The sequence below is a fragment of the Hemitrygon akajei genome, chromosome 11 (assembly GCF_048418815.1).
Source record: "Hemitrygon akajei chromosome 11, sHemAka1.3, whole genome shotgun sequence".
NCBI lineage: Eukaryota > Metazoa > Chordata > Chondrichthyes > Myliobatiformes > Dasyatidae > Hemitrygon > Hemitrygon akajei.
This window is the reverse complement of record NC_133134.1, coordinates 10265005-10280896: the sequence shown is the minus strand read 5'-3', so window position 1 is coordinate 10280896 and position 15892 is coordinate 10265005. Positions and strand designations below refer to the sequence as shown.

At 39.9% G+C, this 15892-nt stretch overlaps 1 protein-coding gene across 4 annotated transcripts in view; it reads right to left on the bottom strand.

Moving 5' to 3' along the window:
• The window catches only part of sun1b (Sad1 and UNC84 domain containing 1b), a 99584-nt gene that overhangs the window by 28838 nt on the left and 54854 nt on the right, over positions 1–15892 (bottom strand). For all 4 annotated transcript variants that reach the window (XM_073060194.1, XM_073060191.1, XM_073060192.1 and 1 more), the window contains 10 exons: positions 15180–15209; positions 14480–14671; positions 4529–4648; positions 3956–4039; positions 3715–3831; positions 3437–3535; positions 3009–3102; positions 2830–2888; positions 795–943; positions 269–529 (listed from right to left, as the gene is read on the bottom strand). In XM_073060194.1, the coding sequence (XP_072916295.1) occupies positions 269–529; positions 795–943; positions 2830–2888; positions 3009–3102; positions 3437–3535; positions 3715–3831; positions 3956–4039; positions 4529–4648; positions 14480–14671; positions 15180–15209 (1205 nt within the window). The remainder of the gene's footprint in view (positions 1–268; positions 530–794; positions 944–2829; positions 2889–3008; positions 3103–3436; positions 3536–3714; positions 3832–3955; positions 4040–4528; positions 4649–14479; positions 14672–15179; positions 15210–15892) is intronic.

The following is a 15892-nucleotide window of genomic DNA, read 5'->3' as shown; positions in this document are numbered from 1 at the left end:
AAAAGGGCCCAGTAACATAACAGGTTGACACAATCATTGTTCAAGTCCAGGTGCACCCTGATGTATGTAAAGCAGCCCAAAGATGCAACTCATAACTAAAAATAATTGCACTGTTTGGTTCACCTCAGGCTTTACAAACCAAAACCTAGTTGGAAACAGTTCTCAGACCCACAGATGACACTGCTGTTAAACTCCATAGTAAAGTGAATATATTAGAATATGCCACCTCAGAAGTGGCTTCCTCTAATGTTTAACTGCAGTAACATACCTGGGAATGGTCAGTCCTTTCCCACTTTATATCCTCCCGCAGCACGTTTGAATGCTGGCTGATCAGATTTCGGACAAGGATAGAGATTTTTTCTTTGTCGCTCATGTCTCTGACCTGCTCCTGCAGCTTCTCCAACAAGCCAACAAGCTGACCATGACGAACATCTGAAGTGTGGGCAGTCTGACTACATTTGTCATTCAGAAGAGCAACCTGCTTTTCCAACTCTGCCACACGGCTCCAGTCAAAATGGTGTCCAGTATCCTAAAACAAACAACCACACAGCAGAATAACAGCACTTCAAATCCTGAACAATGTCACACAAAACTTAATTGTAGTAAAATGCCTCCCCAGAGGGCCACGACAGCCAGCATTGTTATTGATGTGCAGGAAGGTGCAGAAAAAACTCTATGGAAAGCATTAACTATGAGTGTAAAGAATGAAAAGGCACTGCACAGTTTATTCTTGTACTTTTAAAATTATGAATAAAGTTTATTTTGATAATAAAAAAATATGCTGGAAGCATTACCAGTGGAATTTGTGGAGAAACTGGAATCTCCTCATTTGTCTGAATATTTGGTACAATTTCCTTTGAACGTTGCGTTGTTTGTAATGCTGTCCCATTGAAGATTGGCAACAATGACCACAAACCTGCCAGACCATAGTACCGCAAACCAACTGAAGAAATAAAAGGGATTTTATGGAATAAAATTACAACAGTGCACTAAAGATAGTGATCAATGATTTGCTACAGATTGATGTAATTTCTGTCTGAATATACAGCACAGCAAAATGGATTAAATCTCTACAAGTTTTTTGTCTCATTGTCCACTGGAATTTGTTAACACCAACAAATCTATGCATATTCTAACATTTTAGAAACATAGTAACTTGATCAGCTATATATGCAAACCGAAACATTAAATACTTGGGAATTTATCCAAAGTAGCTTTTGGTTCCTTTCATCAGTATCAGGTTAATCTTAAAACCTTCTTTAGCAAACCACTAGATGACACTGTTTTACGAATTAAAACAACCTAAGGGTTGAACGCTAAAATAATTAAATCATGTGATTTCTTTTTGCATACAATATGCAAGAAAGCAGGATGGTTATCAATGCTAAAAGCAGCAGAGAATGAATATCATCATTACCACATGGGAGAATACAAAAGACTGAAAAGCACAAACAGATTGTGGTATAAAACAAAATAGGTATAATAATTTAGAAGCCACCAACATCGGCAAAATCTCTTGGATCTATAACTTAGAACAATGATAATTTGACCATTTGGATGCCAGTTACCATTTCTAACAACAAATACAGGGAAGAAGCTTATTTAAATTCATATCTGAAGGCATAAATTCCATTGGAAACAACCTTTTCCCCACCCAAATAGTTCAGTTACAAACTACTTTAGTGAATTAGTAAATTTTGTGACTGGTCTCATCATCTCTTCCCAAAATTTAATTCTCCCTAAAAAAAAATAAACATCTCGCATCAATACATGCATGTTAATTACATGAATAAATTTTGGTATAGAATCTGTTGGATAGTCACAGGATGCTATTGGTTTCGAGAGGCTTGGCCACAAGGAAACTGCACATCACTTGCTATGATTAGCTTTGTTTATCACACATACAATGAAACATAGAAGCATGCAGTAAAATACAACATTTTGCGTCAACAACCAACAGTCCACAGAGGATTGTATTGGGGCAGCCATCAAGTATCACCACTTGAGGAAACAGCAGGGACTTACAGATGGCATGTTGAAGAGAAAAACACTATACTGTTTGAAGCGCAACAGTGTATTGGTTGCAAAATAAACAGCGATTTCATCTCTATGGTATGTGTTGTAGCTTAAAATAGAAGACCACAACCGCTTGGGACTGCATCTTGTTTGAAGATGCAACAATCATCCCTAAAGTACTACACAAATTATGCTGTCATTTCTCCTCTTACGACATCATCCAAGATGTGTACCACTGCTTTGTCAGGTTGTTGACTCTGCATACAAGAGCAGTTTCTTCATGGCGCTCTGGGCATCTTTTGGTCCATAATACTAATACCACGATAGACACTCCCAAGCCAGATTGCGAAAGGAGGGTTGGGCATGGGGGCTAGCAATCTTGTTCCATAAAAATCCAGAGCTACAGAAACACTAACAGAAGCTCCAAAGACTTCATCTTTGGAAAAGAGAAGATCTTAAGGTGGGTTACATCCAAGGGACATTTGAATGACTGGCACAGGCTGGAGGACCCTGGTGAACTGTTGTTGGCAACCTTTATCCCGGTAGGGGTTTTGGGCTCAGTGGTGGTATGACCAATTGAATTGAGTATAATGTCCTCCTAAAAAATTGTCTATTGGTGGCTCCTCAGGTGGCTGTAGAGGCCAATATGGGAATCTACATTCACTGGTGCAGTGTAGCAGGAGTATTACTTACAGAACTGGATCATCCACTGCCTACACTAGGCACTTGAGGATAATACCAATACCTGAGCCCTGGAACAATACCACCACAGATACAATTAAAGTGCAAACACACTTACCAAAGTTCACTTACCAAATAAAAGAAGAAATGGAATCAGTAAGAACAGCCATCTAAGCAATCTGGAAAGACACCTATAAAGACAACAAGTCCCAAGCTAAATTAAATCCAGTCAGTTGTAAAACTTCTGATAAATTTAGCACTCCTATTTTGCAAAGTAGAGGAAAGTGCTGAACTATGTCAGTGAAACATACCTGGTGAGCAAAAATACGTCAAGAAGGGACATTAAAGTAATCAACTGGTACCATCCAGTCCCAAGCCACCAAAATGCTCCAGTGGCAGCCTTTCCTAAAAATAAATGCAAAAGAATAATGTACAACCAAATAATCATGCGTTCACCCTGAGAAACAGCTGGGCACTAGTGCAACTACAAGAAGCGTACTGTACGAAACACCCTACTTACATATCCGAGAAAATAGAAACAAACATGAATCCAAGCTGCAAAAATGGTAAAGGAAACTAAGACAGACTCAAGAAGCCATCACAATTATGTTAGTCATGGGCAAAATCAAAGCTTGCAGCACCCTTAATTATGTGCAGAACAAACAAAACAGACCTAGGCGACCAAGCGTGCAAAAGTGGAACAAATGCGGAACAAAAAAGAAAAGAAAAATTAAATAACCTGGAGATACAATGGCCAACCACAGAATAGACAAGACCTTCCTGGATACAAACCAGGCAACAGTACCAGCGGCCTGGATCATTTGCAGCAACAATGCACCTACAAATATAAAACAAATCAAGCTGCAAATCAACTTAGTAACTGTAGATAATTTCTTTTGGGTGTAAATATTTTATTAAATATACCACACAGAATTAGTAAACCAAATATTCTACTCATGCACTAAATTTCACCTTTCAAAAAGTTAAGATAGTGGAAGAATTTTTTGTAAAAACAACCTGCATAAGAAAAGACCAGCCAGATAGTCCGTGTAATTCGTGTATGCTTCATGTATTTTATGGACTGCACCTCAGTGGTTTTGTGTGTTTCGTGTTGCATCCCCTTACAGTCATCACCTGTTGATTGTGGTAGTACAATCCGTTAGTAAAGTGCACAACATGAACTGGTGGTCAAGCATTTTGGCTCCACAAGCACTGTGGAACGAGGCAGCAACATCCCGAAGCAAACTAAAATACTTACACAAAGACTCCCCATTTATATTCAGATGTCCATCCCCAGTAATCAATTCTTTTACATTCATTTGTCCACAGTAACTTGAATGGGCTGCAACACAGAAACCAATCCTTAGCCGTCTTGGTTCAATATTTTGTCGAGAAAAATCTCGCTCCCAAATCAATTGGAAATTATTTATCATATTTGCATGTAGCCAAGACAATGCCCATGCATGCAAATGAGCAAGCTAAGCAGTATTTCCCTAAATAAAAATCAGTAAAAGTAAATGCTGAAAAATATTGCTACTTAAATCTTGTATGGCCAGTTGCAACCATAAGCTGGTTGAAGTTTGTTCTCCAAAACAGTAAATAATCACATGCAGTCTAAATCAAATATGAACTAGACCTAGACAATAAACACATGCAGAAGCAATTCCATTTTGCTTGGATTCCAAAACAATGATTTGTGAAGATTCCAAATGTTTGGAGAAGCACAAAACCATCAAAATAATGCGACGTGTAATGAAGGCACAAAACAACAGGCTCATTTAGATAGGAACAGATTTTATACGTGCAAGCATGTGCTTCTTCCAGCATGTACCTCGGGAGCAAAACCCTGTCTTCAGCAAAATTGTCTGATAAAGTTGTAAAAGCCATGCGGCTGCAGTAGATAAAGTATACTTTGCCATTCGGTGTGCATGACTTGTGAACAACTTCACTCCTAAAAAAAAAGTAGATGAATACAACCAATTTTTAAAACTTGAATACATTTTAGGCTTTGCAACACTTGAGGTTACACTTTTATTTCACATACACAAACAATTCTACTGTAGAAAAAAATCAGCTACTTTGGAGTTTTACTGACTAAATTAAAACTTAATTAAAAATTGAACTAGTAAAATGAATTCAAGCCATTAAATCACATACAATTACCTAAATGCTCAACACCCACATACTCCCACTGGTTTTCTTCCCTAGTATTCTCATCTGTCCTCTCCAACTTCCACTTTCAGATCCCATCTTCAGTCCTAAGACACTTCCACCTACATCTCCCAGCTAATCCCACTCTCCTCTATCTGCCTATCACCCAGCTCACTGAGATGCATGTATCATTATCCCAACTCTTGCCCTTTCCTCCTTACTTTGGGCATCTCCCCTGTATCATTCTGTCCAGATGATGTTTTTGCACCTTGGCCCCGGAGGAAAGCTGTCTCATTCAGTTGTATCCATCTATGATTTGAATGACAATTAAACTTGATTTAATTCTCAACCCAAAACTGTCTACTTCCCTACATTGATGCTGCCCACCTTGCTGAGATCCTTCAGCATGTGTTGCAACAAATAGGTAGGTAGATTTAAAAAGCAAGCAGGGCCTATCAGGACTTTCTGCTGTGTTTAAATTCAATTGGGTTATTAGGCAATTGACAAGGACTAAAGGTTAGATTTCAGCAGATTATCACTGTGAGAGCAGCCATTGTTATAGTGCACAGAGTAAGAATGAGGAACAGGCATTGACTTAAGAGTCTTCGAGAAGAGGAAGCAACCAAGATCCCAGAGGCCGTTTTAGAGCTACCATTATGTGAGTGGGCCACTGTAGGAGTCTGAGGCCTGAGGCTTTGGCAAGGAGGCGCAGGCGAAGAGCAACTAAGAAAAAGCAAGGACTTTTTTTGTCACAGTAATTAAGTTAAAAAGATACCAAGTTACAACTAAACAACTAAAGAAGGATCAGGTGATATGTTGTAGCTGCATGATGTGGGAAATGGTGAACCCATAGTGGTTTATGGTGAACCCATAGTGGTTTCTGGTGACCACATCTTCGGAAAGTGTTAGTTGCTCAAGGAACTCTGACTCGAAGTTCTGCCATGGAATCTGAGCTTCAAGCACTTTGATGAATCCGAGTTCCAGGGCACTGTTTCAAGAGACAGTCACACCAGTTAAAATTACTTAAAATTCGGTATGGCCAGGAACAAAAGGACATGAGTGCCAGTGAGGCAGGTAAGGGGATCCAAGATGTAGTGCTGGAGGAGGCCCAACCCTTGAACTTGCCCAACAGGCCTGAGGAAGAGTGAAGCTGCAGGAACTAAACTGTGGCCCTATGGTTCAAAAGATGACAAATTTGCAAATAAAAAAAAATAAGAAAATAAGATTGAGAATATGAATTTCAAAGTCTTTGAAAGTAAGTCCATAGACTATGGAATCAGTTCAGAGTTAAGGTGAGTAAGGTTATTAATGTTGAGTTTCAGGGTACTTGGAGGCAGACAACAAAATGGGCCAAAGTCAGCACAGTTTCCTTAAGGGGAAATCTAGCCTGACAAATCTGTTGGAATTCTTTGAGAAATAACAAGCAGGATAGACGAAGGAGAGCCCATGGATGTTGCTTATCTGAGTTTTTGAAGGCCTTTGAGAAGGTACCACACATAACATTGCTATAGCTAAAGAAGAACCCATGGTATTACAGGAAAGATGCTAGCAAGGATAGAAGATTTGCTGACTGGCAGGAGACAAAATGGGAATAAAGGGGCCCATTTCTGGTTGACTGTCAGTGACTAGCAGTGTTCCACAGGGGTTCAATTATTTGGATGACGGAATTGATGACTAATGTAAATTATAGAAAAGAGGAGAAACTGGTAGTGTTAAAGAAACAGGGAGCCTGCCGAAGGACTTAGATTGGGAGAATGTGCAAAGAAGTGGAGATGGAATACAGTAACAGGAAGTATATGATCATGCATTTTGGTAGAAGCAATAAAAGTGTAGACTATTTTCTAAATGGAGAGAGTTCAGAAATCAGAGGTGCAAAGGGACATGTCAGTCCTGGGAAAGATTCCCTAAAAGTTAACTTGCAGGTTGAGTCAGTAGTAAGGCAGGCGAATGCAATGTTAGCATTCAAGAGGACTAGCATATAAAAGGAAGGATGTAATGCTGAGGTTTGATATAGAATTGGTTAGACAACATTTGGATCATTGTGAGCAGTTTTGGGCTCCATATCTAAGAAACAATGTGCTGGCATTGGAGCAGATCCAGATGAGGTTGATGAAAATGATCCTGGGAAAGCCTAAATAGCATGGATGTGGAGGGGACGTTTCCTATAGTAAGAGTCTAGGACCGGAGAGCACAGCCTCAGAAGGATGTCCCTTTAGAACAGATTACGAGGAATTTTATTCTGCATTGTTACTGTTTTACCTTATTCCAGCTCAAAGCACTGTGTAATGATAACAGTATGTAAGACAAGCTTTACACTGCATCTTGGTAGATGTGACAATGATAATTTCCTTAGCCAGCGGGTGGTGAATCTGTGGAATTCATTGCCATAGATGGTTGTGGAGGCCAAGTTATTGGTACATTTAACACAGGTTGATAGGCTCTTGATTAATAATTATGTCAAAAGTTACAGGGAGAAGGCAGGAGAATGGGGTCAAATGGAAAAATAAACCAGTCATGATCAAATGGCAGAGCAAACTCGGTGGGCCAATTGGCCTAATTCTGCTGTGTCTTATGGTCTAATTAAAACTGGTCATTCACATAACATACACATTCCACAAATAGTACACTCCAATCCATGATCAATTATAGCTCCTTACATACACTAATCTCCATAGTTCACATCTGCCCTTCATCAAAAACAAAATGAGTCTGCAGTTCAAACAAAAACCAGTCTAGCAAGCACCTCTAAAGTAGCAGAATTACCATCTGTCCCACAGTAACATTCAGAAATCTTGTCAATAACATTATACAGCACAGGCCAAAATTCCTTAGCAGATTAAAATTTGGATAAAACACAGAATAGTACAGCACATTATAGTCCGTTCGACCCACAATGTTGTGCCGACCCTCAAACCCTGCTTCCCATATAACCCCCTACCTTAAATTCCTCCATATACCTGTCTAGTAGTCTCTTTAACTTCACGAGTGTATCTGCCTCCACCACTGACTCAGGCAGTGCATTCCACACACCAACCACTCTCTGAGTGAAAAACCTTCCTCTAATATCCCCCTTGAACTTCCCTCCCCTTACCTTAAAGCCATGTCCTCTTGTACTGAGCAGTGGTGCCCTGGGGAAGAGGCGCTGGCTGTCCACTCTGTCTATTCCTCTTAATATCTTGTACACCTCTATCATGTCTCCTCTCATCCTCCTTCTCTCCAAAGAGTAAAACCCTAGCTCCCTTAATCTCTAATCATAATCCATACTCTCTAAACCAGGCAGCATCCTGGTGTTATGAACCCCATAACTGGGTCACTTACCAGCAAAGATAGAGAGGTCCGCTGAAGTCTGATGGTACCATTTTTAAACGTTTTTATTTATAAAGGGGCACAAAAGTAAGGTTAATACAAACATTCAGATAATATACGTTGTCAATACTCAATCTAAAGCACGGGTATAGTAGTAATCAACAATAAGAAGTAGCTCTATCATGTAAATCTGTGCAAGATTTCTCATTGATCTCAATCTTAGGATCTTCACTTCCTTTTTCGTTATTCAAAATGAATAAACAGATAACTAATCCTATAGTCAAGTATACATTACGAATCTGGTTTCAATTTCGTAAGTTTTTTGGTTTGAATAAGTTTATGCTGTCAAGTCCTATAATATCTACCGTAGATGTCGGATTATAAGCCGCTACTTTTTTCCCACATTTTGAACAGCTTTGAACACTGCGGCCTTTAATACGGAGCAGCTAATACATGATTTTTTTCATGCCGCCAAAAACATTTTGCCTCGTAACAGTAGACCAATAAAATTGATGAGTAGTTCACAGAGGTCCAATGAAATTGTACGATAAATCAAGCGCACTTTCACAATTAAATTATTGTAAATCAGTCATTTGTACTCACCCTCATCAACATGGAAAACACTCGAAGAAAAGCATTGTGCTGCCTTTATGGCAGTTATTTAGTTTATAATATTTTCGCTTAGTAATTCATTTTCTAGTTAAAGTTAGAAGTGTTTTAACTATATTTGTTTTCTGTACTACATTGCGGGATGCTATGACGTCACACCCGGTTTCGCCGCGTCTTGTGGGAAAAATGCCGTTTGCGATAAACGGGACGGCGGGGGGCGAGCGGCGGAGCGGCATTAGATCTGAGCGAACGCTGCTTTTAAGTTAAAGGCGATCAATAACTTTTCCTGGTAGGCTGCAGTATATATATTTTTTACCAGTCGTTAGGAGATATTGGAATGTTGTTCAGTAAAAAAGTATACGCAACGCATATTTAAAAGTAGCCGCGTTACAGGCACGGTTCGAAAAAAAGCATTTGCAATATGTATTTGTTTATGTTACCATATGGATTTAATTCAAAGTTAAAAAATCCTCACGTGTAATATCTTTCTGTGTAAATATTTCATATTACAACGTGGGACACCTGCGGCCGAAAATCCGGTGCGGCCTGTACAAGTAAAAAATTGATTTTCTTTCTAAAATTAGAGCCAGCGGCTTTTAATCAGGTGCGCTCTGTAGTCCGGAATCTACGGTAACTACTTTTTCCGACCATCATCTATAGATCAAGCTTTTCTTTTATGGAAAACAAAAGGTATAACATGTTTTCGTGATCTGTTTTTGGATGATAACATAATGTCCTTTGAACAGTTATCTAATAAATATAATTTATCTAAAACCCATTTTTTTAGATATTTACAAGTTAGAAATTTTCTATATAATGAACTAAAATCTTTTTCGAAAGAATGTCCATTGGACATTACAGAAAGAATTTTAGCTCTCAATCCTTGTCAAAAGGGTTTAGTAGCTATCATTTATAATATGATTATGAATGTACAACCAGATATATCAGAAAAAATTAAGAAGGAATGGCAGGAAGAATTGCATTGCCCTATATCTACTGAGCAATGGGAAAAAATTTTATCATTAGTAAACTCATCCTCTATTTGTGCTAAACATGCTCTAATACAATTTAAGGTTGTACATAGAGCTCACATGTCTAAAGATAAACTTGCTCGATTTTATTCTTATGTTAATCCAACCTGTGATAGATGTCATTCTGATATTGCTTCGTTGACCCATATGTTTTGGTCTTGTCCTTGTTTACAAAACTATTGGAAAGATATTTTTAATATTATTTCAAGAGTCTTAAATATTAATCTCCAACCACATCCTTTTACCGCAATTTTTGGTCTACCAATGATAGATAATAAGCGTTTATCTGCTTCATCCCAACAAATGATTGCATTTGTTACACTAATGGCTAGAAGATCTATTTTACTGAATTGGTAGGAAATTAACCCTCCAACTGTATTTCAGTGGTTTTCTCAAACTATTTCCTGTTTTAGTTTAGAAAAAATTAGAAGTGTGGTTTTTGATTCTTCAGTTAAATTTGAGGAAACTTGGAGACCATTTATTCAACATTTTCATATGAATTAAATGGTCTGATCCTGAACCTTACTGTTACTATCCTGAATTGTGTGGATGGAGGTTGGGAGTCATCGGCACTGCTGTATGTATTTAACATTATGCAATTGCCCATGTTGGTTAGTTTTTTTTTAGTTGTTTTTTTGGGGGGGGGGGTTTACTTTTTTCTTAATTCCTTTACATTAATACCATGAGTTTGGGAGACTTTATGTATTGATTAATACATATCTGATTGTTAATTAATCTATTATGTACTCTCAAATGTTTTGTACTTATATTTTACTTATGTTTTTCTTAAAAATTAATAAAAAGATTTGAAAAGAAAGAAAGAAAGCTCTATCGTTTGTCTAGGGGTAAAACTATTGTCTGATGGAAATATAAAAGTCTCGCCAGTTCATGAAGGTTTTTAGCTGTTTGAGGGACCGCTAGGTGTTCACGGGTTGGAGAGAGAAAATAAACTTGCCAGCCTTTTGGACTCAAAGCGTTGAATCGGGAACGTGAGTTCCCCGTTGTCAGTTCGGAATCCTTTTCGGGGTTATCAGCCACTCGATTCCCTAGCTAGGGGAACCAAATCACACGTGGCTCCCGAACAGCTTCCCGTCCTTACGGGAGCGATGAGCGATGGTGTCTCCGTCTGGTGCGTCACTGGAGTACCGCCTCCTACAGTCTCCTTTTTATCATGGCTGGCAGATTTGTAAATGTCAATCAAGGTAGAGTGATACAATCCCCACCCCACATTGCCCGAGGGTGTCCATGTCCCTGATAGCTGGCACGTACTATAGAGTTGCAATTCACACGGGTGCCTCTAAGAACAATGGTAAAATCTGTTGCATTGTCTCTCATTTCCTGGGTCCAAGACCCGAATTAATAGCGATCTTGCGATTCTCCGGAAGGAGGGGGCTGGTCCCGCACCCTTCGGCCCCTCAGAGCTGTGGTACATTCATAACACTGGTAAATCTCCTCTGTACCCTTTCCAATGCTTCCACATCCTTCCTATAGAGAGGCAACTAGAACTGGACACAGGACTCCAAGTGTGGCCAAACCAGAGTTTTATAGAGCTGTGTGGCGACCCACTTCCTAGCGCACTCGAACCAACTCACAAATAGCCAGCGCGCCGGCATAAAGGCCAGTCCCAAAACGGCGCCAAGTCTGCTTCACCAGCAAGGGGAAAAGCCCTCGCACGGGACAGGACTGTGAATACGTGCCCCCTACAGCATCCACGCGCGGGACAGGACTGTGAATACGTGCCCCCTACAACATCCGCGTGCGGGACAGGACTGTGAATACGTGCCCCCTACAGCATCCGCGCCCGGGGAGGGCCGGATCAGGAAGGCTTTAAAGCGAGGCCGCGAAGTTTGAATAAAATCTTTTTGTAACAGCAGTTCATTGACTCCGTGTCGTTATTTCAGCACTGCGTGTAGCACACCGCTACAGCTGCATCATTACATCGCGTCTCTTAAACTCTATCCCTTGACTTATGAAAGCTAACACCTCACAAGCTTTCTTAACTACCTTATCTACCTGAGAGGCAACTTTCAGGGATCTGTGGACATGTACCCCCAGATCCCTCTGCTCCTCCACACTAGCAAATATCCTGACATTTACTTTGTACTCTGCCTTGGAGTTTGTCCTTCCAAAGTGTACCACCTCACATTTCTCCGGGTTGAACTCCATCTGCCACTTCTCAGCCCACTTCTGCATCCTATCAATGTCTCTCTGCAATCTTCAACAATCCTCTACATATATGAAATTAGGTTGCATTTGCAAATCAATGATTCAGTATAGAGCAAACATGTTAACAATTTATTTGTTAAAAGCTCTGATGAACAAAATCATAGTTGAATACAGATCTATGTAAAGTTAAGAATGAAATTCATCTCATTTAACGTGTATAAACTTCAGGGATCAAAGAAAGTTTTTCCTTGGCTTTGGATAATGACACACACAGAACAAAATCTTCCTATTCCTCCTTCTTCCAAACAGGCACATGTTCCAAGATGCCCTCTTGTGTGATTGGAAAAACCATTCATTTAAATATATTTTTACTAAGTGAAATTTTTATTTCCAACTTAACATTTGATCTTTGCATAATGTCCTTCTCTGTGAATACCTACATGTGCTGATGAAGAATGACTGACTTTCATTAACTCAAGCAAGCTGATACAGCACAGATTTCCATTTAGTTCTGACTCAAAGAACAATCCATTGGAGCAGTCTCTGATCCTACCACGTATCCTGATGACTTGTACACAAACGTCCTCATTCTTAGATCTATTTAGTAGTTTTAAATCTGTACAGCCTATTCCCATCACAGATCCTAGACCTTTGAGCAAAAGTACATCAGTTCATTGAAAGTGAATACATACTTTGTAGATACAGGCAGTCCCTCGGTTACGAACGAGTTCTATTCTGGAGTCCGTCTTTAAGTTGGATTTGTACGCAAGTCAGAACAAGTACATCCGGTATTATTTAGCGTCAGTTAGTCAAACTTTTGTCTTAGTATATAGTATATATTTTACCTTTCTATGCATATAAAACACTTAAGAAACATATGCATTCCAATAATTAAACCACTGTGTTGCTTAGAAATAATTGTATCTTTCATCGGGGCAGGGCCTTTCACATGCTTCATTATTCTCACTTTATCTTTTATCCTTTAAAATTGTTCCAATTGTTGACCGATTGTAGCCTAATGCTTTTCCAATGACTGATCACGTTTCACCTCTTTCCAAACACTTTATTGTTTCCACTTTATTTTCAATCGTGATCATTTCCCATCAATGGAACAGAAACACTGCGGGTGGCGGGTCCCGAGCTCTGTCAGCTCCCGAGCACTGCCGGGTCCTAAGGACCACCGCACTGAATTCCCCAGGTCCTAAAGTCCACCGCACTGAGACAGGTTAAATGGGACAAGTGGGGGCTGTGCTGGGTTTGGGTATTTGATCCTCCACAATATTCCGTGAGGGAATTTAAACTGGAGGTGGCAGTGTTGTTTTACAAGGTGGAGTTGCGAGCTCAACATTATCCGGCACAGATGGACAGCGCGCTCGGGAGCTGTCTGCCACTGGATCGAACTCTGGAACCTCCATTCTCGAGCCCGGCGCTGATCTCACTGCACCACCAGCTGACCGGAAAAGGGGGGGGGGGGGGGCGGTCAGGGTGAATCTTGCTAAGAAAAATTTAAGCCAAATACAAAGTAAAACACTCAACACAGTGTCAACGGCAACGACTTAAAATGGTGGTTGGCACTCTCCTCCCTCGGTTCGTAAGTCAGACGTTCGTAACTCGAGGACCACCTGTATTTTTTTTTTAATTAACTCTGCTCAGAGGGCAGAATCTCTAGCATATCCAATTAAATATACACTCAGTGGCCACTTTATTAGATACAGGAGTGGAACCTGATGTGGTCTTCTGCTACTATAGCCCACCCACTTCAAGGTTTGACATGTTGTGCATTCAGATGCTCTTCTGCATACCACTGTTATAACACATGGTTATTTTACATGGCCTTCCTGTCAGCTTGAACTAGTCTGTTTTCTCCTGACCTCTGTCATTAACAAGATGTTTTTACCCACAGAACTGCTGTGCCTGGGGGTTTTTTTGTTTATCTCACCAATCTCTGTAAACTCTATAGAGATTGTTGCGTGTGAAAATCCCAGGAAATCAGCAGTTACTGAGATATTCAAAACACCCTGCCTGGCACCAATAAGAATTCCACAGACAAAGTCACTTAGATCATATTCATTCTCCACTCTGTTTGGTCTGAACGACTGAACCTCTTGACCATATTTGAATGCTTTTATGCACTGAATTGTTGCAACACGATTGGCTGATTAGATATTTGCATTAACAAGAAGTGGCCACTGAATAATCTCTAATTCATGAAAGCCATTCTAGTTACTCTCTTCCATACGCTCCCTCCAAAGCTTTCACATCACTTCTAAAGCCTTGGATGCAGAAATGATAATATTCCAACTGTGGTCTTGGTCTCTATGACATGGCTGGCACAGCAACTGTCAGAGATAAACCAAAGCTTTCCTCATTGGACAGTCAAATATAGCTGCAGCTGATAGAAGAATAAGTATAATAAAGTCTCAAATTATTTTCAAACACAGAAAGCTCCTGGTGTGTGCAGCCATTATACCTCTGCCTGCATATCACTTTTTTAAGTCAGCTATACGTTAGTGACTTACTTGACTTGTCTTTGTTTCTGCTCCGGGAGTATACCGTAGAAGTGGGTGCATGGGATGTACAGTACGCAGTCAGAACATCTTTTCGCTCAGAAAGGATGCTGCAGTCAGCACAAGTGTAACCATTATACATGGCCATCTGCATTTCGCCTGTTAGTATGTCCCCATTTGCTTGGGTCAAAGTTGTATTTCCTCCTACATGACAAGAGGAGAAAAACAAAATGGACTATTGACACTACCAACACACTATATTAAGAACAGAACTTGGACTCACTTTACACCACATGCTGTCGGAGTAGTGCTGCCAGGATAATCAAGGACAAGACCCACCCAGCCAACACACTTTTTGTCCCACTTCCCTCCGAGAGAAGGTTCAGGAGCATGAAGATTTGTACGGCCAGATTTGGGAACAGCTTCTTATCACAACAACTGTGATAAGACTGCTGAACGGATCCTGACCCGGATCTGGGCCGTACCTTCCAAATATCCAGACCTGACTTGCACTACCTTACTTTCCCTTTTCTATTTTCTAATTATGATTTATAATTTAAATTTTTATTATATTTACTTTGATTTGTATTTCAGGGAGCGAAAAACGCAGAAACAATTATCACTGTGATGATTGTACGCTCTAGTATCAATTGTTTGGTGACAGTAAAGTATAAGAACTTCAAAGCATCAGATGAACAAAAACATTCCTTACCTTTGCTGTCTCCATCCTCCTCATCCAGTCCTACAAAACAGATCAATTTTGAAATCAATTTCACAGTATGCTGCTAAATTACCTCCAACAAGTTCAACACCATTTCTATGGAGCTAATTAATGGTCTCAGAATTACATTTCAGGTTAAACACTGGAACAAAAGCAAGACGATACTAAAAACAGCAACATGACAAGGTTTTGGCACTGGTTCAGAAAATTTAATTAAAATATAGTGCAATACACACAATGCTGGAGGAACTCAGCAGGTCAGGCAGCATCTGTGAAGTGGGAATAACCAGTCGACGTTTCAGGCCAAGACCCTTCATCAAAACAGGAAAGGTAGTGGAGAAGTCAGAATAAAAAGGTGGGGGAGGGGGTCAAATGAAGAGCTGGGAAATTGGTTGGTGAAAGAAATATAGTGCTGGAGAAAGAATTTGATAGGAGAGGACAGAAGACCATGGAAGAAAGGAAATGGGGAAGTACACCAGAGGAAAAGTTGTTGTGAAAAGGCAACAAGAATGGGGAATGGTGGGGCGGGGGAGAACATGGGCAATTACCGAAAATAGTGCGATATATCTAAACACAATAATTAAACACCAGTTACAGTCAGAGCATAACAAAAACTGTTCCAATGGCTATAAAGCACACTGGAAAGTCAAAATCACAGAGGAATTAAATAAAACCAAGTTTCTTTCTGTTCAGGAGATTCTGAT